This window comes from Pteropus vampyrus, unplaced genomic scaffold (genome assembly GCF_000151845.1).
Source record: "Pteropus vampyrus isolate Shadow unplaced genomic scaffold, Pvam_2.0 Scaffold85, whole genome shotgun sequence".
NCBI lineage: Eukaryota > Metazoa > Chordata > Mammalia > Chiroptera > Pteropodidae > Pteropus > Pteropus vampyrus.
The window spans coordinates 679,381-701,285 of NW_011888866.1; the positions used below are offsets into that span (position 1 = coordinate 679,381).

At 52.2% G+C, this 21,905-nt stretch overlaps 1 protein-coding gene across 1 annotated transcript in view; it reads right to left on the reverse strand.

Annotated features, from left to right (window-relative positions):
* Positions 1-1,961: 1,961 nt before the first annotated feature.
* PLEKHO2 (pleckstrin homology domain containing O2) overlaps positions 1,962-21,905 on the reverse strand; it is a 22,926-nt gene continuing 2,982 nt past the window's right edge. Inside the window, exons 2-6 of the mRNA XM_011363334.2 lie at positions 17,044-17,193; positions 12,349-12,465; positions 8,270-8,374; positions 6,846-6,944; positions 1,962-4,935 (exon numbers count right to left, since the gene is read on the reverse strand). Coding sequence (XP_011361636.1) covers positions 3,919-4,935; positions 6,846-6,944; positions 8,270-8,374; positions 12,349-12,465; positions 17,044-17,193 — 1,488 coding nt within the window. The 3' untranslated portion in view covers positions 1,962-3,918. The remainder of the gene's footprint in view (positions 4,936-6,845; positions 6,945-8,269; positions 8,375-12,348; positions 12,466-17,043; positions 17,194-21,905) is intronic.

Consider the following 21,905-nt stretch of genomic DNA (forward strand, 5'->3'; position numbering starts at 1 on the left):
GGTGACTCCAGAAAGACATGGGGAGTCGCAGGTCCCAGGCTCAGGTGAGGCAGAGAGAGAGGCAATCTAGATGCCCCTTCCTTGCTCCATCCTAGGTCCGTCCACTGTAACTACCCACAGAACTTCAGGCCACTGAGAGATTGCGGCATGTATTCAAAAGTAAGACTCCTTTTTCTATACAGGCCTCCAGCCCCCAGGACCAGAGAGAAAGAAAGTTCTCACCACATCCTTCCTCAGCCTTGTGGCTGGCCACTGACACCTTCCCAGTAGCTGCACCCCTTAATGCAGCCCTCCAGAAAGGACCTGGTTTCTGGGCCAGGGTGGCGGGGACACTCTTATAAGTAAAGAGACTTCTCTCCCTTACTTTGGTTCTTCCTCAAAGATAAGGGGCCTGTGAAGGTGAAGTGATTTGCCTGGGGACCCCAGCTTCTGCAGGCCACTCACTCAGTATGGCTGTCACATGTCAAGCCAGTGGAAGGGGAATTCAGGAGGGACACAAGGGTCATGGGCCTGATGACCCTCAGTTGATAGGCCCTGGGTCAGGTGCTTCCTGTTATGTTGGCCACCAGGCCTGTCCAGCAGCCCTCAGAGGATGGGATCCAGGCTTTGGGGAGCCTTTGTGGTGCTTTTGCACATTGGGGATTGGAGAGGACTGCAATTCCCCTTTCATGGGTGAGGAAACTGAGGCCCACTGATGCCAAGACTCACCGAGGTCCCTGGGTGGGACTCGAACATTGGCAGCTTGACTTGGATCTCTGTCTACTGGCCTGGGGGCTGCCAAAGAATGCTCAGTGAAGCCCTGGGGTTCTGCCGAGATATAGTAGGGGTGCCATGGGCATAAGGTAGGTTGCAGGCTCATCCCTAATCAGGACCAGGTGCTGAGGTTGAAATAACAGCTGGAATCACTTTGAACCATCATAAGAAACACGTGTGCAGGCAAGAATCATCAATGGAGACTAAATCTAGGGAGAAATTTTGATGAGGAGCAACATATTTGTGCATGCATGGCGTTAAAATATCTTCCAGATTGTTTATTAGTTATAAGAGAAAAGTCATAACTCTACAGTAGAGAAATCAGACACCTTGACCAGGTAGCAACATCATCAATGACAGGCAAATGGAGGCATGTCTCCAGATGTGGTGCCCTGAGAAGGCCCTAGTAGCACCTATGCAGTTTTCTGGCTGAGAATCCATAACCTCAATCTAATTATGAGGAAACTTCAGACAAACCCAAGTGAGGAATGTTCTATTTAAAGTGGGGGGAGGGGAAGGAGAGACCGTATTCTTCAAAAATGTTCATATCATGAAAGATAAATGCAGGCTGCAGAAACATTTTAGATTAAGAGACAAAAGAGACATGTAATATCTGACCCTACACTGAAGGAGAAACATAAATAATATTATTAGGTAAAATGACAAAATTGGAATATGAACGATAACTATCATATCAGTGTTAAAAATACTGAAATTGACAACTGTACTATGGTTACATAAGAGAACATACTTATTTTTAGGAACTATACAGTGAAGTATTCAGGGGTAAGGAGCCATGACAACTAACTCTCCAATGATTCAGAAAAAAACTTGTGTTTATGTTGAAGAGAGAAAGCACTCAAAAGATAAACCAATAGAGTGTTCTCTGTGCTATTCTAATTCTCACAACTCTTCTGTTTGAAATTACTTCCAAATAAAGCTTTTAAAAATTGAAAAGTATTGTTCTTTATGACACGTAGCTGCCAGCCTATAAAAATGCATGTGTGGATGAAATTGGGGGCCTGGTTGAGTTTAGCAAAGATGGAGCATTGAGGGAGGGCCATGCCTCAGCCCAGCCTATGGGAAGGATGCCCTAGAACGGGGTTTGGCAGGCCAGTGAGGCCACTGATTATCCGCCCACCTTCTGCTTCCCTAAGGTCGGCCCTGGAGCTGGTCCCACACCAACAAACAGGCTTGCAGCAGAAAAGTTCCATAAAAAGGGATTTATTGCCAAACTTCAAGAAAGGCGCTTCATAAGCAGAAGACATGGAATGCCATCTTCCTCCAGGAGACAGGCAAGGTAGCACCATCCTCTTCTCCCTCCCCTGAAAGCTGGCTTCCCCCAGGGACCCAGGCTGCCAAGGCATGGTGACCCCATAGGAACCAATGGCATTAGGCCACTGAGGTGGCCCCAGAGCTACCCGCTCAGCCTGGTAACACTTAGAGGAAAAGGAGGCTCTAGTCCCTGGAAGCAGGTGACTTGGCTAAAGCTCCAGACAGCCCAGGCTGCTGGTGGGGGAAAGCTGTTCCCCAAAGGAAGATGGCAGGGGGCCACATGACTATGGGCACCCGATGACATCCTTGCTCTCATACTGGACACAGATGAACAGGCAGACTGTGGTATGGGAGCCTAGTTTATCCAAGGAGTGTGGTTTGGGGAAGCCCATGGGGACTCACGAGCCATGACATTGCTGCTCATCCCCACCCCGGCCCCTCCTGATCCCTAGCTATTACTCTCAAGAACAAAGCAGAAGTACAGTAAAGAAGGCATTGGCCTGCATTGGCAGGCCTCAGTGGGCACGACTGGTGGCTGGATGTGGGGCAGTGGGGCAAAAAGACCAGGGCACACGGCTGTGACCCACCTTCTCCTCTTTCAGTAAACAAAAGTGCACATGCAGAAACCCCCTGAACAGGCCTTTCAGGAGCTTCTCCCACTCCCATAGATCCCAGGAAGAGTGGCTGCAACCCGCAGGGCCTCTGCACCTATAGGCACCACCCTCAGTCCAGTTGCTGCAGCAGGATGAAGACCGGATGTGCTCCCAGAGCCAGGGATGATGGGGGTGGGGGTGGAGGGAGGTGCCCTAGGGAGAGGCTCAGGGTGCAGGCATGGGCCAGGAGAAAATGCACCTTCCACTAGGAAGTTCAGGAGGAGCGGTCCTTCTAGGGCCTGAGCCAAAGGGGTGCGGGGAAGACAGGAGAGGGAAGTGGTTTCAGGCCCCAACATACCCCTCAGCGTTAGAAGAAATGACTGGGATATTGGACCTGTTTGGGTTGAGGAGGAACCGCGGAGACCCAGATATAAATTCCATCTGGGGAGGCACGGAAGTTGGGGCGGCTTCTCTTCTGAATGTTGATTTATAATGAATTACATGCAGGATTTTCTGATGTTGATGTCGGGGCTATTCTGGGGTTCACCTCTATAAGAATGTGCAAGGCTGGTCACAAGCTGGTTCAGAGGCAGGACTAGAGTAGGAGACACTGCGAGTTCCTCTTCCACCCTGGAGTCCTCTGGTCACAATTCACCAGAGGGGAAGGCCTGCAGAATAGGACAGGCCCAGAGAAGGAGCACACAGCAAATGGCTTTCTGACAAATGTCTCCCACTTGCCTTCAGAGGCCCCAGCTGGCTTCCAGGTCTCCCTTGCTGAAGGATGAACCCACAGCCTGGACCCATAGTCTCAGCAGCTACTCGGAATAGATGGGTGGAAGGGTTGGTTACAGCTTGAAGTTGCCTTTGCCATGAGGCTCTCTGCCTGGGGAGGTCGGACATGGAGGCTGTGGGGAACTCAGCTGTGCTCTATTTAGAAGTCAGGAATGTAAACTACTAGGGTGAGAAGCAGAGGTGATGCTACCCCAGAACTCCTAGGACTGTGCCAAAGCCCTGGGGCAGTTTGGAACAACTGTGTAAGCACAGAGGTTCTGAGTAGGTGCTCCCAGCCCAAGCCAGAGCCTGGAGGCCAGCCCAGATAGCCAGATAGTAACCCTGGATGGCACCTGGCATCACTGGCCAAGGCAGGGCAAGAAGGATACCAGGAGTCTCTATAGGTCCTGGCCAAACCCTGACATGCCCAATGGCTCTTTGACAGACTGAGCAGAAGTATATTTCTCGGCAAAGTTTTGATGAAACTGGGCCAGCTAGGAGGGACAGTGCCCTGGCCCAGCAGGCCCTAGGGTGCACTTCTCCTATAGAGGGTCACCAGTTCCTTCTGCTTCTCTTGTAGCCCAGGTGCTTCCTGGCTCAGCTCTCCCAGATCTCGGATTTCCTGTAGGACCTGGGTGGCCTGCCTCAGCTGCTCCACAGCCTGGCTGAGCAATGTCTCAGCATTCACAGGGGCCGGCTCATTGCCCAGCACCTTGTTCAACAGTTTCTCCGTCTGCTGTGAGGCCACCTTCACCTCCAGATGGGCCCGGTACAGCCGTTCCCCAGGCTTCCATGGACGCCGGGGGCCTTCCCCAAGCAGGTCCCCCATGGAAGAGCAGCGGGGATGGAACTGAGGGGGCTGGTCCCTGGGGGGCAATGCTGTGGACGTTGTTGCATTCTTTGGGGGAGTTCCTGGGGTGCCCAAGGCTTCAGATGGCTTGACAGGCTCAGGACTGTCATCCACACCATTCACTGAGACCTGTGCTGGGCCTGGGGCAGAGGTCTCAGAGGCCCCAGGACTCTGGACTGGCCCCAAAGCCTCCATCTCACCCATGGAGGCTCTCAGTTTCTCCGATAAGATCTTAGGCGGGGGTGTAGGGGGTTTCCTATCCTCCTTGGGTGCAGCCTCAGAAGTCTCAGAACAGGGTACCTGGGGTGGTTCTGCACTTTCAGGGTCAGGGGGCTCCTCAGGGCTGGGGTTCTCCCAGCTCACCTTCAGTTTGTCAGGCAGGACTCTGTTAGGGGGCTGCTCAGAGCCACTGTCCTTCTTCACTGCAGTCTCTGAGTCCTCTTGGCTCTCAGGGTGGGCCTCAGAGCTTGCTGAGATAGGGGTTGGGGCTCTCTCCCCTGCCGGGGTTTCCGCTTTGTCACCAAGGCTGGTCATCTCAGGTGCTGGGGAAGTCTTGGTAGGAGGCATGGGAGGCCGGAGTGCCTCCCGGGGTTGGGCTGCATTGACATCATTGCTGGGAGCAAAAACTGGAGGCCCACTGTCCAGAACATCAAGGTCCAGGCGCGAAAGCCCGTCAGAAGCTGCGTTGGCTACCTGGTGGGGAGCAGCATATGGGTGTCACCTTGGATGACCGGCCTTTGGGTCTGACGTGCCCACCGACAAGGGCACTAAAGCCCTCCCATCCAGGCTGCCCAGGTCCCCAGTCCCCCACCCTCCACACCCTCTGATGAATCCTCTCCTCTCCCTCACTCCTATGATCGTAGGCCAGGAAATCTGAGCCAGGGTGTCTTCTTGGTGCCCCAGTCTGCTTCTTCTGCTCTTTTTAATGACAACTGTACTGGCTTGGGCAGCAGGCCCTGTTCCTGACCCCTTCCTGGCTGCGTGGCCTTGCTAGTGTCCTTTCTCTGCAACCACCCACCCAGAGTTTCCACAGCCAATAGGCAACAGGACTAGGACTCAAATATAGGTCTCCAGAGTTGTCTTGCACTCACTTCTGCTTCCCCTCCTTAGAGACCTCTGTCTGGTCCGCCAGCCTCACACCTAGCCCTCTGGCCTAGACCTCTCCAGTCCTTGCCTGCCCAGCTGCTCAGCAGCCTGTGCCCACTCTCCTCGCACCGTCAGATGTGGCCCCAGACCACAGCTGACTGCCAGAGGGGAACAGCTGCGCCAAGCTGACAGCTGACACCAACCTAGCCCCAGGGACTCATAGGGACACCCTGCAGCTACATAGTCATGGAGACCCTCCCAGGGAGCCTCGGAGACCCTGGAGCAGGGCTGGGCAGTAGGCCTCTCCCAAGATCCCTTTGATGGTGGGAGTCCTGGCTAGGACCCTCACTCCCTTTTACATGTGCACAGGTGGACACATGGGATGAGAGGGCCTCCCAGAATTCTTCTCCAAGGGTCTCCCCTCAAAGGCTGGCCCTCCCCCAGCATCTCCTGGACCTCTCACCTCAGGCATTCCTTTTCTCTCTAGCTGTTTTAGTCGCTCCCTCTACAGGCTTTCTTCCTTCAGCTGAGACGTGAACAGGCTGCCTCACCTCAAAACAAAGTCTCTAATAACCTTGTCCCCCTCCCTTCCTTTTCTTCCCTCCCATGGTACCCCCAGCCCAGCATCCCTAGCTTTGTATTCCCATGTCAACCCTTAACTGACTCCTCTGAGAAAATATGCTGTAAATGTCACCACCTGCCTTTTTCTCAGTCCTGCCCTTGTGACTGGCTGCCAGCCTGGCTGACGACCCTCAAGTCCTGTACCCTTCTCTCCCCAGATGTGCCACTCATCTCTCTGGCCTCCTCTTCCTTGGCTCCCTACTGCCACCCCGGTCCCCAAATGTTAGCGTTTGCTGAGGTTCTTTCCTGGCCTCCAAGACCTCTTTCCACCCACCATCTGCCCCCATCAGCAACACCAGTCTGAGAGGAAGCTCCTCCTTTACCCCTCCCCTTGCCCATACCTTCTCCTAAATCCCCTGTGCCCAGGGCCTCTATTTGCTCAGCCTCCAGTCTTGGGGGCATTTCTGACAACCGTCCCTCTGTTCAGTCCATCTCTCCCAGACCCATATTCAATCACATCACATCTGCCAGTTGAAACCGTTCCCTTCCTTCAAGGGTCAGCTCAAGCACCAGTGGGTCTTCTGGGGTCCCTCTTGCCCTGGCCTCCCAGAACCCTCAGTACAACACTTAGACATAGCTCTACTTGGAGCACGTCTTTTCTCCAGCTGGAAGCTGAGCTCTGAGAGGCAAGGAGTAGTCTCAGGTTCTCAGTTTCCTTCAAGCACCAATTCTGGCTAAGGCCAGTGTGTGGACTCAACAAGCACAGCAGGTGCATCTATACCCTGAACACATCTAACACGTGTGCCTTTACACACAGCTCCCCGCAAAACACTTGAGAAGCCCCAGCTCCAGAAGTCCTCCAGGAAAAAGGGTCTCTGAGCCTGGTTACCATCCTAAAGTGCTGGGTCCCAGGTTCAACTGACCTCCCACCTGTACTAGCTGGGGTAAAGTCTTACCTCCTTCAGATGGACTCTTGTAGGTGGCCGGCGCCGCTGGCCCCCACGCACCCGGTCCCGTGTCACATGCTCCAGGGCACAGCTCTTGTCCACCTTTACCTGGGAAGGAGAAGGAACCAGGTCAGTCCCCACCAGGCTTTGGGGGGAAGAAGAAATGCTCAGGCGTTAGCTCAAAGTCAGGGTCTGCACCCGCATACTCACTTCACAGGGTCGAGCACCCTGTCGCTACCTCTCTCTTTGAAGCATCTCCCCATGTCCAGACCTGTTCTTCTCATGACCTCTACACTGCCTTTGTCATCTGCCTGCAGTCTGAGGCTCTCCCTTTTTCTGCAGCTGCCCTCTTTGCCTCAGTCTTCATGCCTGAATATAGGCTATCAGCCCTTTGCTCCTCAGCCTACTGTGACTTAGTTGGGCTTAGTTGGGCTTAGTTGGAGGCAGGGGAGAAGATGGCCCATAATCTCCTGGTACCTGCTTCCAGAATAGGCCTTGCCCTAACCCCAGTCACTCTCCCAGGACCCCTGGGGATATGCCTGGAAAGAGCAAGGCCTCTGCCCCTTTGGGTCAGGGGATCTGGAGAGTAGTAACTCTGTTCTCAGGATAAGGAAAGGAGGGGGATGAGGGTAAGGGTGAGTAATAGCCCAAGAAACCACAAAGCAAGATTCACAATACCCATAATATGTCTCATCACTGCTGTCCCACAAAATGGGGGCACTTTCCCCAGCTAGTGAAGGGTCAAACATGACTGTCACCTAAGACACGACATAGGAGCCATGGCTTTGAGTCAGGGGCCTTGGGAAGATTCGCTCCCCTTGGGTCTCAGACTTCTGCAATCCAAAGGCCATCCCAGGTGGCCTCTAGGTCCATTTTAGCCCAATTAGTTTTGAGTCAAAGACAATCTTCTATAGGAGATTTGCCACAGGGGACATCCTGATTGCCCCAAGCCTGATCACAGCTGCTGTTGCCACCATCACCACTACAGTACTGGCAACTGAGTGGCCATTGCAGACAGATAGGGAGGCCCAGGGTTAGAGCCAGACTGGCCTGGACTTCATAGCCGAACTGAAAAATGAGTTTTCTGACTCTCAACTCACCCCCCCAGACCTCTCTGATCTAGGCCTACCTGCTGTTTCCAGTTGGAAAGGATGCATAGCTGCAACCAGTTAAATTCTCTACTCTACCGCTTTATGCATGTTTTTATTTAAAGTAAATTCACTTAATTTCCTTATACCTCAGTTCCTTCATCTGTAAAATGGGAACACTACTACCTAGTTGTGAGGATTTAATGAGGCGACAGCAGATGACCCAAAGTTTGTAGCAGTGACATAATCAAGGGCTTATCTGGGGTGTGGTGGGGCAGGGTCTTCTCTGAGATCACACACACAGTGAGAAAGAGACACAGAGCCATCTGCAGGACTGCATCGCACCTCATCAAATGCCTTGTTCTTGCCTCGGTTGATCCCTTCATTGAGGGCTTTGATCCAGGATTCCTTCTCCTCCCCGCTGGGTGCTTGGAATTTGATGTTACTGACCTGCAGGGAGCATGGATAGGGTGGATGGCAGATGTTTAAACGTGTTTGCATTTGGGGTCTTAAGGAAGCTTCCCACCCAGATCCCAAAGTTGAAAATCAAGACGACCCCCACAAGAGGTCTGACACCGGGCAGGGAGGGGAAGGTCCAGAGGGAAGGTGCTCCTCCCCTACGTGCCGTTGCCAGAGATTTGGATTAGAATCAGCCTTGCCCCGTGGAAAGAGCCCAGATCTGGTCTTGCCCCATGTGACTGACTGCCCTAGGCCAGCTGCCTGATCTTTGGGCTCCAGTTTTCTCTGTAAAGTAGAAGTAATCCCAGTCTCCTAGGACCTCTGATCTGGACAGAGGTTATATAATGAGGATGCTGAGGGGCAACTAACTGCCTCTTAGCCCAGCCATCAGGGCTGCCAGGGGCTCAGGAAGGGACAGTGTTGTATCCAGGCTCTTCCACTTACAGCTGGAAGACCTTGAGCCTCAGTTTCCTCATCTGTAAAAGGAAAACACCACATAACCTGCCTCATGGAGCTGTGAAGATCACTGATGGATCTAAAGTGTTGAATTAAGCTAGGCACAGAGTGAGTGCTCAGTAGTGGGAATTATCACCCTGGCCTTTCTTCTGGACAAAAGAGCCCCAGTTTCCTCATCTGGAAAAAGGGATAACACTGCCTACCACAAAGCAATGCTGAGGGAATTCAACCTGACTAAAGCCAGGGCATGCCATATAGTAGGTATTCGATAAATGGTAACTGAATGAATGAGCCAATAAATGAATGAACTGGCCCGAGGTTCCTTCCTTTGCCCTGTATTTGGGCTGCTGCCCACTCTCTGACCTCAAGATGCCCTAGTTCTCTGTCCAGCAGGTCGCCAGCCTGCCCATCCCCCACCCCGGTGTTAGATAGCACCTTCCCTCCCGCCCCTCTCAGTTATGTAACACCGCAGTCCGCCTGGCCCCCTCAGCATCCTCATTATATAACTTCCTCCTGGCTGCCTCCCTCCTGCTTCTCCCCACACAGGGCCCTGGGTCCCACCCACCTCCTCATGCCAGGCACAACCAAATGCTCATTTGCATGACCGGGGTAAATTCGATCCTGGCAGCAGATCTGCAGTTAAGTCAGAAACCCCAGGGCACCTTGGCAACTGCCTCTTAGCCCAGCCATCAGGGCTGCCAGGGGCTCAGGAAGGGACAGCGTTGTATCCAGGCTCTTCAAGGGCCCACCCAACCCTGTGACAGGGCTGTGAGAAAGGCGGACCAGGGCCAGCCCCTCTGAGTTCAGCTGCTACTCCTACTCATAGGCCTGGAGTTGGCGGGGCCCCTGCCTGGTGTAGGACTTAGCATCCCAGAGAGCTTGAGAAGCATACACTTGAACTTAGCAGTAGATGCAGCAAGAACGGAGCAGAGAAAGGACACTGGCCCGGTGTCAAGATCACAGGTTTCTATTCTAGTCTCACCAACCCTCAGTGGCACCCTGCATAGGTCTCTTCACTACTTGGGGCCTCAGTGGGACAAGAACAGACCACTGGACCCAATTCAAACTGTGGCCTTTCCCACTGGTCGGCCCACGTAAGGCAGACTGAAGGGAGTGTGTTGGCTGAAGGGCTCCCCTACGAGAAGGAATACAAAGTTAAATGGGACCCAGCCTCACCCTTAGTAACCCTGTGATCTCTCCTGAATGAGCCAGGCATCCTACGAGGGTGATCAGAACAGGGACCAGCTGAATACCAAGAAGTTGCTCCTCCTGACTCACCCCCGCCCCATGTCCCAAAGAGCCACAGGCTGCACAGGTCCCTCCCCAAGTCCTTCCAAGAAGTCCCAGGGGCATAGGCCCTGTGAGGACCTTAGGAACTAACAGGACTGACCACAGGATAGGGCCACATGGACTGGGAAAGGGGGGAGGACAAAAAGACAGGGAAAAAGTGAGAGGGGGAGAGGAGGGAGGAAAGAGGAAAGGGCCAAGCTGTCTGAGACCAGCAGGGCAGCAAGGCCCAGCAGAGGCCACCCTGCTTCCTGGCAGAGTCTGCCTGTGACCTCATGGTAGGGATGAGGAGGCAGGGGGAGAGGGGCATGCAAGACACTGGAGTCTTTGTTTATTTGATTAGAAGCAAAAAACAGGCGGCTTCAGGACCAGACAGCCAGGGTCATGTGACCTCTTGGCCAGTGGGCAGCCTCACTGAGGATGGGGAACACCCAGGGCGACAGGAAAGGAGGGTGAGAGAATATAGGGGATGTGGTGCTCTGGGAAGTCCCCCACATTTGCCCTCTGGAGAGCCCCGACTCTCTGTTTGAGCTCCTGGGGTGGCAAAGATCAGAGGGCCCGTGAGCTGGAGTCAGGACGTGCTATCTTTTCACTGCTCTGTACTCTCCACCAACTGCTCCACAGCCCGTTTCCCTAACTGATCATCCTGTTCCCAGAGTCACCCAAAGCCAAACTGAACTCTCAGCAGAATTAGGGGATAGAAAAGAGGGTGTTGGCCAAAGTGGCTGAGAATATAGCTGCACAAACAGGTCTCTCCAAAAGTGATGTCTCACCTTGCGCTGGGCCCAACCCACCTAGCCTACCACCAGCTGATCCTCGGAGCTGGGGAAAGGAGGTGGCCCACAGAATAGCATGGACAAAGGACAGAGAAGCAAGGCCCCCTCCAACCCATGACCACATAAACTCACTAAGAGACACTCAGAAACCCAGACAGACCATGGCCAGGTGAACACGTACCTGCACATAAAGAGATATACACATGCACACTGGACATATAGGAGCAGACCTTCATGCATAACAAACTCTGCATGTCTCAAACACACAAACACAAATACATCGCCCTAGAGAGGAAGCAGTCCTCCAGGACAGAGTAGGGCTCTAATGCCTAAAAGACCAAAACATGGCACTCTTCCTCAAAGAGCCCTAAGCAGCAGATGTCAAGTGAAACCTTGTCCCAGCCTCATGAACACTACAAACCTGCCCCCACCCTGGGCACACCCCCAATCCCAGGGTCAGAGCCTTGCAGTTGATCCTTTGTTCCCACCCAGTGCAGAGCAGGACGAAAGGTTAGTGAGTAAAGCAGCATGGTCTCCTCCAGGGCCCAGAGCCACAGAGGACTGGGCTCCTGGCCCTGAAAGCTGAGGAAGAAACAGAATGGCCTCCAGCAGGCCCAGACCAGACCCACTCCCCAACCCCCAGGCTCTCTGACTCAGCGCCACTCCAGGAGGCTCCACATGACATGCAGAGGTCGGGACGAGGCGTGACCCAGCTGCAGATGGGCGTGAGCTGGCAAGATGTGCTGTACACGCCAGCCTAGAATCTGACTCCCTCTCGATATCTATGCCATGTGTCAACATCCACCCAGACTCCCTGCCAGAGATACGCGGTACAAACAGCAAACTTCATCTGCACACACAGCATGTCTCAGGAAAAGAACTTCTCAGGCAAGAGACTTTTTCCAGCATCAGCCAAGAAAGGAAAGTACAAGGGGAGGAGAGCTGGGGGGGCTGCACATCTCTGAGCACTGAGTCCAGGATGGAGGGTAGAGGGGTGGCGCACCCAGGAAGGCCTGGGATGAAGGGGAGGCCACACCTTCCCCTCTGGCCCAGACTATATCATAGTGTCAGAGGCCTGGTAGGATGAAGGCCTCATCCCTGGGCCTCCTGTGTCCAGGGTGTGGGAGAAGGCCAAGGGCCCCACCTCCCAAAGGCTACTTTCCAACTATAGCCTGGGAAGAAGGCTCCAGAGCCTGGAAGGGGAGAGGGGAGCAGAGTTCTCACCAGAGCTCTAAATACATCTCCTATCAACCAGGGGCTGGGGAGACAAAACGAGCAAAAGGTTCACCCTGCAGCAGCTCCGGGTTTGAGCCTCAGGGAACACTCCACAGAGAATGTGTAGGCTGCATCTAGAAGCTCAGCCTATCTTAGAGAGCCCCCAGGGGTGATCCTCCAAAGCAGACCCCAGCCTGGAGGGAGGTCAGGCCACAGTAGGCACAGCCCTACCTTGTTCCCTGGGGATCGCAGCAAGATAAAACGATGTTTCCGCTTAAGGAGGGCACGAAGGTCCTGGCACTTCTCATAGCTGCCCAGCTCCACTGTCTCCACACACTTCTGCTCATCCTGGGGAGGGAGAGAGAAAGGATATGAAGTGGTGAGAATGAGATGCACCCAGACACTTGAATACGCAGACCTCACCTCAGACCCTGATCCCACTCAAGTGAGGGCATCACTTGGTCAGGCTGCCAATAAATCACCAAGATGAGGTATAGCAAGTCCACGCTATCTGGAGGGACACCCTCAAGGCTCACCGTGCACATGAGAAATGGGGCTCATAGCCCAAAGATGGGGAGCAGGGCTGACTCAAATATGCCTAAGGTCAAAAGAGGCAACAGAGGAAGCTGGAGAGGCTTAGAAAAGGGTGCCTGAGGGTCCATGCAGTCCTAGAGGCCAGGCAGAGATCTGTGGAAGAGGTATCTGGAAGAAGGAGCAAGTTGTCACAAAATGAGAAAAGGCTTTCCAGGCAGAACCACAGAGGGAAGCATGAACGAGGCACACTTGCGGCTACATGCCCTGCCTTTACCACAGTGATCCTGAGTTGACTTCTCCACCTGTATCATCCTCTGCTGACCCTTGTCTTGGGGTGAGAGGCCACTCTCCATGGCCTGCACAATGAAGAGGACAAGGGTTCCTTTAAGAGCACCCCACACACACAAGGCTGTCATCCTGAGGCCTTATCACTAGAAAGGCCAGTGGCCAGGACAGTGGGCAGCCTCTTCTAGGCCACCCCTGAATGCTGACTGGTCTGCCTTCCTGCTCATCGACCCTGGCACCTGAGTGCTCTCCAACAAGCTGCCTAGGACAAGCTCTTCCATCAATGGTGGTCAATTGCTTCCTCTTCCAGGAAGACCCAGCTGGAACAACCTCCTAGATGTGGTACAGTCTCACCCTAGAGACTTTAGGCAAGTAGCAGCAGGCGCTGGGGTGGGGTGGAGGGTGGGGGGCATTGCCCTGGAGACTGGCCAACAAGTGAAGGCAACTCTTGCTGTTGTAAGTCATGCAGCCAGCCAGCAAGAGCACCCACCCAGGGATCTCCTCAGTGCTCTGCAGTTTTGGTGGAATATCTAGGAGGCAGTGACTCAATTATTTGCAGAAGAAATGCCCCAATTTCCCTCCATGATAATCTGCATATACAGTTGGCGCTCCATATCCAAGGATTCCGCATACACAGATTCAACCAACCTTGAATCAAAAATATTTGGAAAAAAAGTTACCTTGTTGCTGACCTAGATTATTTATTTCGGGTTTTTCCCATACTAAACATGTACAGACATTTCTTTCCTGTCATCATTCCCTAAACAATACAGTTTAACAACTATTTACATAGCATTTACATTGTATAAGGTATTATAAGTAAGCTAGAGATAATTTAAAGTATATAAGAGGATGTGTGTAGGTTATATCCAAATACCATGTCACGTTACATAAGATGCTTGAGCATCTGTGAATTTTGGTATCCACAGGTATCCTGGAACCAATCCCCTGTGGATAATGAGGGACTACTGTACTGAGAAACACTGACACTCAACAAGCACTCAGGTACCTTCCTGATTCTCCTGAGCCTCTCAATCGCCCTAAGAAAGCTAGTATTTGCCTCATTTTACAGAGGAAGAGAATGAGGCCTGGAGGTGAAGTGATTTGCCCTAGGGTCACAGACCCAAGTATAAGGGGTAGGGCCAAACTCAAACCCACATCCTCTGACTCCCAGGCCAGAGCTCTTCCCATCACAGCGCATTCCTCCCAGCCAGAGGCAGAGGCTTGGTAAGTGCCTTAGCAACAGGTTGCTCTACACTAGTGGTTCTCCAAGCATGGTACCTGGTCCAGCAGCAGCAGCAGCAGCATCACCTGAGAACTTGTTAAAAATGCAAATTCTCAAGCTCCATTCCTCCTTAATCATAAGCTTAGGGGAATGGGGTTGGCAATCTGAGTTTTAACAGCCCTCCAGGTGATTCGGATATATACAAAAGTTTGAGAACCTCTGTTCTACACCAGAGGTTCTCAACTTTGGTGGCACATGGAATCCTTCAAAACTCCAATGCCCAGGCAACATCCCAGACTAATCAGGATCCCTGGGGGGATGAGAGGGTGGAGTCTGGACACCAGTATTTTCCAAAGCAGATGACTATACAGCTAAAGTGGATTACCACTGATCTACCCTCTCTTCAGCACCTCAAGGAAAAGGGAACAGATGGCCAGGGTGACCTGAGCTTTCCCATCCAAATTCAATCAGGGGTCTTTTCCATTTTTGCCTCCATACATCTCTTTCCACCCCCTAGTCTCCAATCCCTTCCCGGTTCCTCCACTCAACACAAGAGATAGTAAAATCCATCTGGTCCAGGAAGCTCTGCTGCTCACTCCTATGAGCCCAAGCCATGGTGCTCCCTCCCTCCTTTGAGGTTGCTAATCCGCAAAGCACCTGCCGGGTGCAGGCACTGGACTAGGCACTAAGGACACCCTGCCATCGGGAAAAACAGTCCTAATCCCTGCTGGGCCATCTCTCTCTATCCTATGCTGCAAGTGTCTGCTCTCCTTTCTGTTCCGCCTACTGTGCCCTAGTAGCCCTCAAGAGGGATACATATAGGACCAGTTTGCTGGACTGAATGCCTGGCCCAGAGTGAGACCCAGGAAGTCCCCTCCTCCTGGGCATCCAGAGGAAGGAAGCTGCCTGGGAAAGGACACCCCATTGCAGAGAGCACAGTGCACCTGTCCCATGTGCACAGGCCTCCCCCAGCTGGACAACTACTGGCCCAGACGAAAAGTCAGCCCGTCTCTACCACCCAGTTCCCCACGGCTGCCTGACCTGGGTCTCCTCTTGACCTGAAATGCTGAATCATCTGGCCCTTCTGCAGCTCAGAAAAACGGATAAACCAGCAGACACTAGGCGGGGGCAGCATTTTTGGAACATCAGCCTCACTGACAGCAAGGAAACAGCCAAGAGCATTCGCACTCGCCTAGTTTCTTACATCAAGAAAGAGGAATTGAACTAATAAGCATTTCTCAATTCCTACTCCTGGGCCAAGCTCCCCACCCTTGAGGGCTAAGTTCTTGAGGCTGCACTGGGGTTTTTAATACTGATTTTGTTTTTAAAAGCACAATTTAGATTTTTCGTGTTTAGAGGATGTGAAATCCTCCCTGCTTCCCAGCTGTGGCCAGATGTGGAGAGGCGGCCCGGGGCAAGTCTGGCAGCGCCTGACAGGCTAACAGCTGAGGGCCTGTCATTCAACTAACTCTTAGGCAGCTGGGACTGGAGGAAGCTGCAACAACGCCTTTTATTTATAAAAATATCCCCCTGCTGCCACCACAGCACATCCTCATTTGGGGACAGCAGTGGTGTAGAACATCTGGAGGGCTGTCTGCGCAATTCATCTCCTTGCCCTCCTCCAGCTGCCTCTCTGACACCTCAATTCAATGAGCCTGGGCCTCCGGCAGGAGAAACAAGGTACTTCTCAAGGGCAAATCCTTTAAACACATAGATCTGTGTGCCCAATCTTTCTTGGCCTAGGACAATTATAAATTTGCCAAGGTACCATGAGGAATGCTGAGAGAGGCTGATGGGGAACAGGCAGGATGTCCCTTCCACTGCCAGGCCAGTTCTTCCCCATGTATTCCATCTGTCAAAGGCATACAGTGATAGCCCATTTTCAGTGGAGGGACCCTCTGATAGCCTCAACCCCAGAACACAAACATCATTTACAAGTAAAAGGCACCTTTCCTTCTCAGGTTTGCACCCAGAGCTTTGTCAACTCTTACTTAACACACAATTTTAGTTTCCTCGGTTATCCAAGTTCCAAGCCTGCTTAAATGAGAAGGGGCACAAGTTTGGAGTGGGAAGATGTGAGGACTGTGAGAGGCACAAAGACAGCAGCAGTGGCAACTGGCAGCTTCATATTAAAAGAGAAAGAAAAGCTGAAAAGTACAGTCTGGTATTACAAAACAGTCTGATGATAAGTGCCTCTGAGCCACCAAGGGAAGACTCAATTTAGGCCAGCGTCTTCTATTGAAGAAGGTAGAGAATATTCTACATATTTTAGAGGACTTCTACCAAAAGTAACTTTTAGAGTTTACTTGCTAGCACTGATGGGTGGAAAGAGCACTAGATTTGGTTCTAGACCTGGCTCCGTCATTCACTGAGAGGTGAATGTTGAACAGTCATTTGGCTATCCTGAGCCTCAGCATCCATCCCTGTAAAACATGACATGATGATCACCCTCATGGGACTGTCATGAGCATCATATGAGAGGTACATAAGAACTCCAAAAACACATGAGCAATATAAGTATTATTTCTACATTCACTGCTAAATAGAGCAAGCTTCAGTTTTCTGGAACATTCACATATGTGGAACCTAGCCCAGGGACAGGAAGTTGCAGTGTAGGTATACAGCTGAGGAGACACACATCCCCCTGTGCACATACGCTTCAAAGAGCCCCTTATCCAGGAGCCATAGACTTGCATCTAGAGGTATTATCCTTATGCCGCAGAGACACAGAGACGATCAGGCACTCACCCAAGTTTACACAGCATGGCAAAAGTAGAACACGTCTTCCAGTCCTGGTTCTGGGATCCTCCTGCTGGTTTGGGCTGCCCTCACTTTGCCTCCTGCACTAGCACCCCAACCTTCAGGGCCAGGCAAGTTCTTACCTCATTCTCATAGACCAGTAGCTGAGCCTGGCAGAGGAGCAGATAGCGATCTTTCCAAAGCCCCAAGAAGCCCCCGCTGCTCTTCTTGATCCAGCCAGCCTTGTCTGCCGTCCGTGCTTCCCGAGGCTTCTCACCCCCGTCCTTCATACCCTGTAAGATAGCACCAGGACATGCCATGAGAGTTGCCACCATGGGGCCACCTAGTCCATAAGCCATTCTAGGGATGTGTCCCTCTTCTGGGTACCTACTGATAGCATCCCATGTGAGCTTCCCCACAACCCCCAAGGCAGATATTCTTAATCCAGTATTAGAAATAAGGATAATAATAGCAGCAACAATAATAGCAGCAGCCACTTTGTATTGAGCCATCGTGTTACATTTTATACACATTTAACCCATATGACTACCCTCCGAGGCAATGGCATCATTATCCACATGTCACAGCAAACTGAAGCTCAGAGAGGGATGACATGCCATACTCACACAGCTGGAGGGGCAGAGCCAGAATTCAAACTGGGTCTCTGACCCCATGTTCTTCCTGCTCCTCCATTCTGCCTTCAAGGTGTTCATTCAACAAACCAACAAATGTTCTGAGCACCTATGATGTCACAGGTGGTAGTACAGACAGAGGGGAATAAAAATAATGGATCTCTGCCCTCATAGAGTGGGAAATATGGGAAGGAGTTGCTGGACAAATAAACACCAGACACAAACACATTAAGAAGTGCGAAATGCTATGAAGGAAACAGTGAAGAGGTTGGTGAGAGAGTACAGTGCAGGACCTGGTCCAGGCAGGAAGCCCAGGAAGGCTGCCCAGGGGAAAGGACATTTAAGTAGGATCAGAAGGATAAGAGGAGGCAGGCAGGTGGAGTGGTAATCTGCCTCTCTACCCCAACCCTTCTAAAGAAGCCCCTCTGTAGCCCCTGCATCTGCCTCAAAATAGGAGGCTTCTCTGCCCTCCTCCCAACCTCAGGCCAGGACTTTGGGGCAGCCATCCTATCTGATAAGGACTACAAGGACTATGCCTTCAACCAAAGGCTAGAATGGGAGGCAAACTCAGCCTTTCTCTTATACAGCTGCCCTCCAGGCACTGACATCTTGTGCCTCTTTATTACCTGCTTGGGTAGCTGGGTGCCAGGTGTATGCCTACCAAATGGGGTCAGATTCACTTCTGGTTCCCAGCACCTAGCACTGTTCCTTTACACATAATGAGTATGCAAGAAATTCTGTGAAATGAAAATAAAAATATACCCGATTTGCTACCACTTTGCTTCAGTGACTGGTACCCACAGTAGTGAGTGTGAAGGGGAAGGTAGAGGAGAGGGGGTCAAGAGCGTGTCAGAATCTAGAGGATGCTAGAAGGAAATTAGCACTAATTTTGACTACTTTGTAATTTACATAAAGCTCAAAAAGGGGCCCCAGTTAGAAGGAGCACACCTCTCCCCAGGGGATACTCTGTGGCCACAGCTGCCTTTGGAAGGACAAGCCCAGGCAGATGGAAGTGTAATGAGTTGTCAGGGGCTGGGTAGGGCACAGCCTTCCCGCTCTCTATTATGGCAGGGGAGCCCTAATTTGGTTCTCACTGTGCCCCTCCACCCCTGTGAACAGCACACTCTGTGGCAGTTGGGAGTCTAAGCTTTGAAACTCAAGTCACACTGACCACAGGCAAGTCATCTGATCTCTCTAAGCCTCAGTTTCTTCAGCTATGAAATGGAGATATTAATAGAAGTTGCAAAGTTTATATATAACTTCATTCGGGCACGGGTTTTTGTTTTGTTTGCTGCTACATCCTCAGTGCCTACACAGTATCTGGCGCAAAGTAGCTGCTCAGTAAATGTTGCTGAATAAAAATATGGCATATAAAGCAGTGCCTAGGATATCCTAAAGCAGCAGTCCCCAACCACTGGGCCACAGACCAGTACCGGTCCGTGGACTGTTAAGAACCGGGCCGCACAGCAGGAAGTGAGCGGCAGATGAGGGAGCCAAGCTTCATCTTTATGTGCAGCCGCTCCCCAGCACTAGCATCACCGCCTCAGCTCCACTCAGATCATCAGGCATTAGATTCTCATAAGAGCACTGGTTCTTGGTGCCAAAAAAGTTGGGGACCGCTGCCCTAAAGTTAGTAAGCGGTAGCTGTCCTTATTGTTACCATCGTCACTGCCATCCCCTCTGACTCTCAGGACCCTCTCTCCCTGGGCCTGGTTCAGAATTTAGAACGAGACCTTTCCGGGCTTAGCTGCTGGGCATCAATGTTCTGGGAGCTCTTTGGAATGTGAGGTGCCCCCTTCAGGTTCTCTCCCTAACTTGTAGATGACAAGAAAAATGGGGAAGTGGGATGGTCCCAAATGGTCTTCCCGGATGGAGGGTGAGGAAGTGGGAGACTTGCCTATAGGCCAGTTATGAGCCACCCTGACCCGAAGAGGAGACTTCAGGGCCCTTTACAAGAAGAGGGAGGCTCTCGTATCCTATCATGCATCCAACCCCCACTCCCTAAAGCACCAGATCCTCCCCCATGGGCTGTGTGAACCACAGGGGCCTCCTCACCTCAGTGACCTTTGCAAGCTGGCCCAGGCCCAGGGCTGGAAGGGAAGAAGTGGGCAATGGGAAACCCAATCCCTACATTTCACACATCACACCCCTCCGTCAGCAACTGCAGCACTGTTGGCCACTTCCTAGGCCTGCTGACTCTTGGCGTCTCTTAAACAAGGCAGCTAGGTAGGCATGGTACAGCTTGAAGCTGCTGCCTAGGTCTTCCACTTCTGAGCTCCAAGCTCACCTTCTCTTTTCAGGGGCCCACCTACCATCCCATGGGATCTCATACCCCTTTCTAAACCTCCTCCACTGTGACTCCCCCTGCCTGCCTCACCCACTGACACGTGAAAACTTCCTGCCAGCTGGAAGCTCCCAGTGATCAAAACTGAAACCTTGTGCTTTGACCACTGTCCTCTCAGGGTATATAGCAGAGCAGTATCCAGTGAATAGCATTGCTGGATTAGCGAGAGAAGAAAGTCCAGGGCCTTAGGGAAGGATGGGGCTGGGATGAAACTGAGGCAAGAAGGCACTTTGGGATGGCGGAGTGACAAGTGAGGGGCTGGAGGCATGAACCAAAGCCCAAGAAACGGTCTCCATATCAGGAATCAGCCATAGCAATAGTAACATGAAGGGAGACCAGGCTGCAGGTCCCACTTGCCCGCCACCCTTCGCCCAGGCCCAATCCCTCCTCAGATACTCTCTCACCAAGGGGCCTGGCTTTGCCCCAGTATATTTTAATAAGTGGCCCCTCCCCCTTGGCAGGACTCACAGGGGAGGTTTTGTCCAGCTCAGCCCAGTTTCTCAGCATCCTCTCCTCTTGTTGACCAGCTGACCACTGTTTTTCCTGTTTCACCCCCTCCTCTCCCATCCATCCTCACTCAGGCCCTCCCCTGCCCTCTGTAGGACAATCCTGAGGCACCCTTTGGCACCAGGTCACCTTCACCCTGCGCCCAGAAGGGAACAGGTGGAAAGCCACAACATAGGCCATAACAGAAGACAGAGGCCAGCAAAAGAAAACTTGTTGGCACCTCACATCACAGGGAGTTTATGACAACCTTTGCACTTTGACTAAACCTAGTGATGCTCTGACCAAACTCTGCTAAGAACCCACCATGTCAGAGACATGAGATGGGGCAATCAGAGACTGGAAGCACTGGCAGAACTTCCAGTCTGATAGGGACAACAAAGATCCTGAATAAGGGAAGTCCCAGGTTTGGGAGTTAGGTGGGCATCCCCTGCTTGAGAAGACCCCAGCCGGTTGGGAGATACATAGCACCAACCCAGAGATTAGCTCAAGGTCACAAAACCAGTCCTCGGACAGGACACTCACTGCCCTGCCTCTCTCTAGATATGAAAGAGTAACTGAGCAGCCTGGAACCACTGGAGGCCAAGCCAGGAAAAAGCATGACTGAGAGAACAGGGCAAAGATGGGAAAGCCTGGGTCCAGGGTGTGCAACCTTACTCCAGCGGCAATACCTCACATTAATACTTGCAGTTTTCAAAGCTTCTGCACATATATCATCGCATTTCTGGATCACCCACCTTCCTCATTTTATAGGTAGGGAAGTGAGGCCTTGAGAACATAAGTGGACAGATGCCCAGTGCCCAGACCTGCACTTCTTCACTTAACCTCAGCCTGACAGGAACTACCAATCCATTGCACAGAGGGGGCTTGGCATCAGGGTGGCCGGAGCATGGGAAGGAAGTTCAAAGCTGGGGGAAGATCTGAAAGCAGCCATGTGGGAATGAAGTGATGAGGCCAGCCTAGGGTCATGGGGGAAAGCAGGTGACTATGATCTAAGAGGGGTTTTAGAGAAACAAAGATGGACACTGAGGCCTAAAGAAACAAGGGGATGTGACTGGGAGAAGAAATGGGAGGAAAAGAGATAGGGATGCCAAAGGTGAGGTAGGGGATAGGGAGCTCCCGGCTGTGTGGGGAAGAGGTGGACAAGACCTTAGATGGCTCAATTATGTGGGGAGCTTTCAGCACCTGAGAATCATAACTGGCAATATTAGAAACTCAGGACCAGAGAGAGTGCAGGGCTGGGCTGGGCTGGACAGGAGACAAACCATGGGCCCAGGAAACCCCAGGAGAACTTCTCTTAATTGGGGGCCAGAGCAGATCAGGAGATGGAGTAACCTTGTCCCACATCCTCTGGGAGAAGGGGAGGGGCAACAGCCAGACAGCCGAGCCCTTACAACAGAGGCCTGGGGCAAGGAAGGGCAGCCCCACCTCTGTCAGCAAGAAAACACAGCAAATCATAGTGGCCTGACTTTGCCCCCTACTTCCACCCACTCCGAAAGAAGGGGCCACAATCATACTGTCAGGA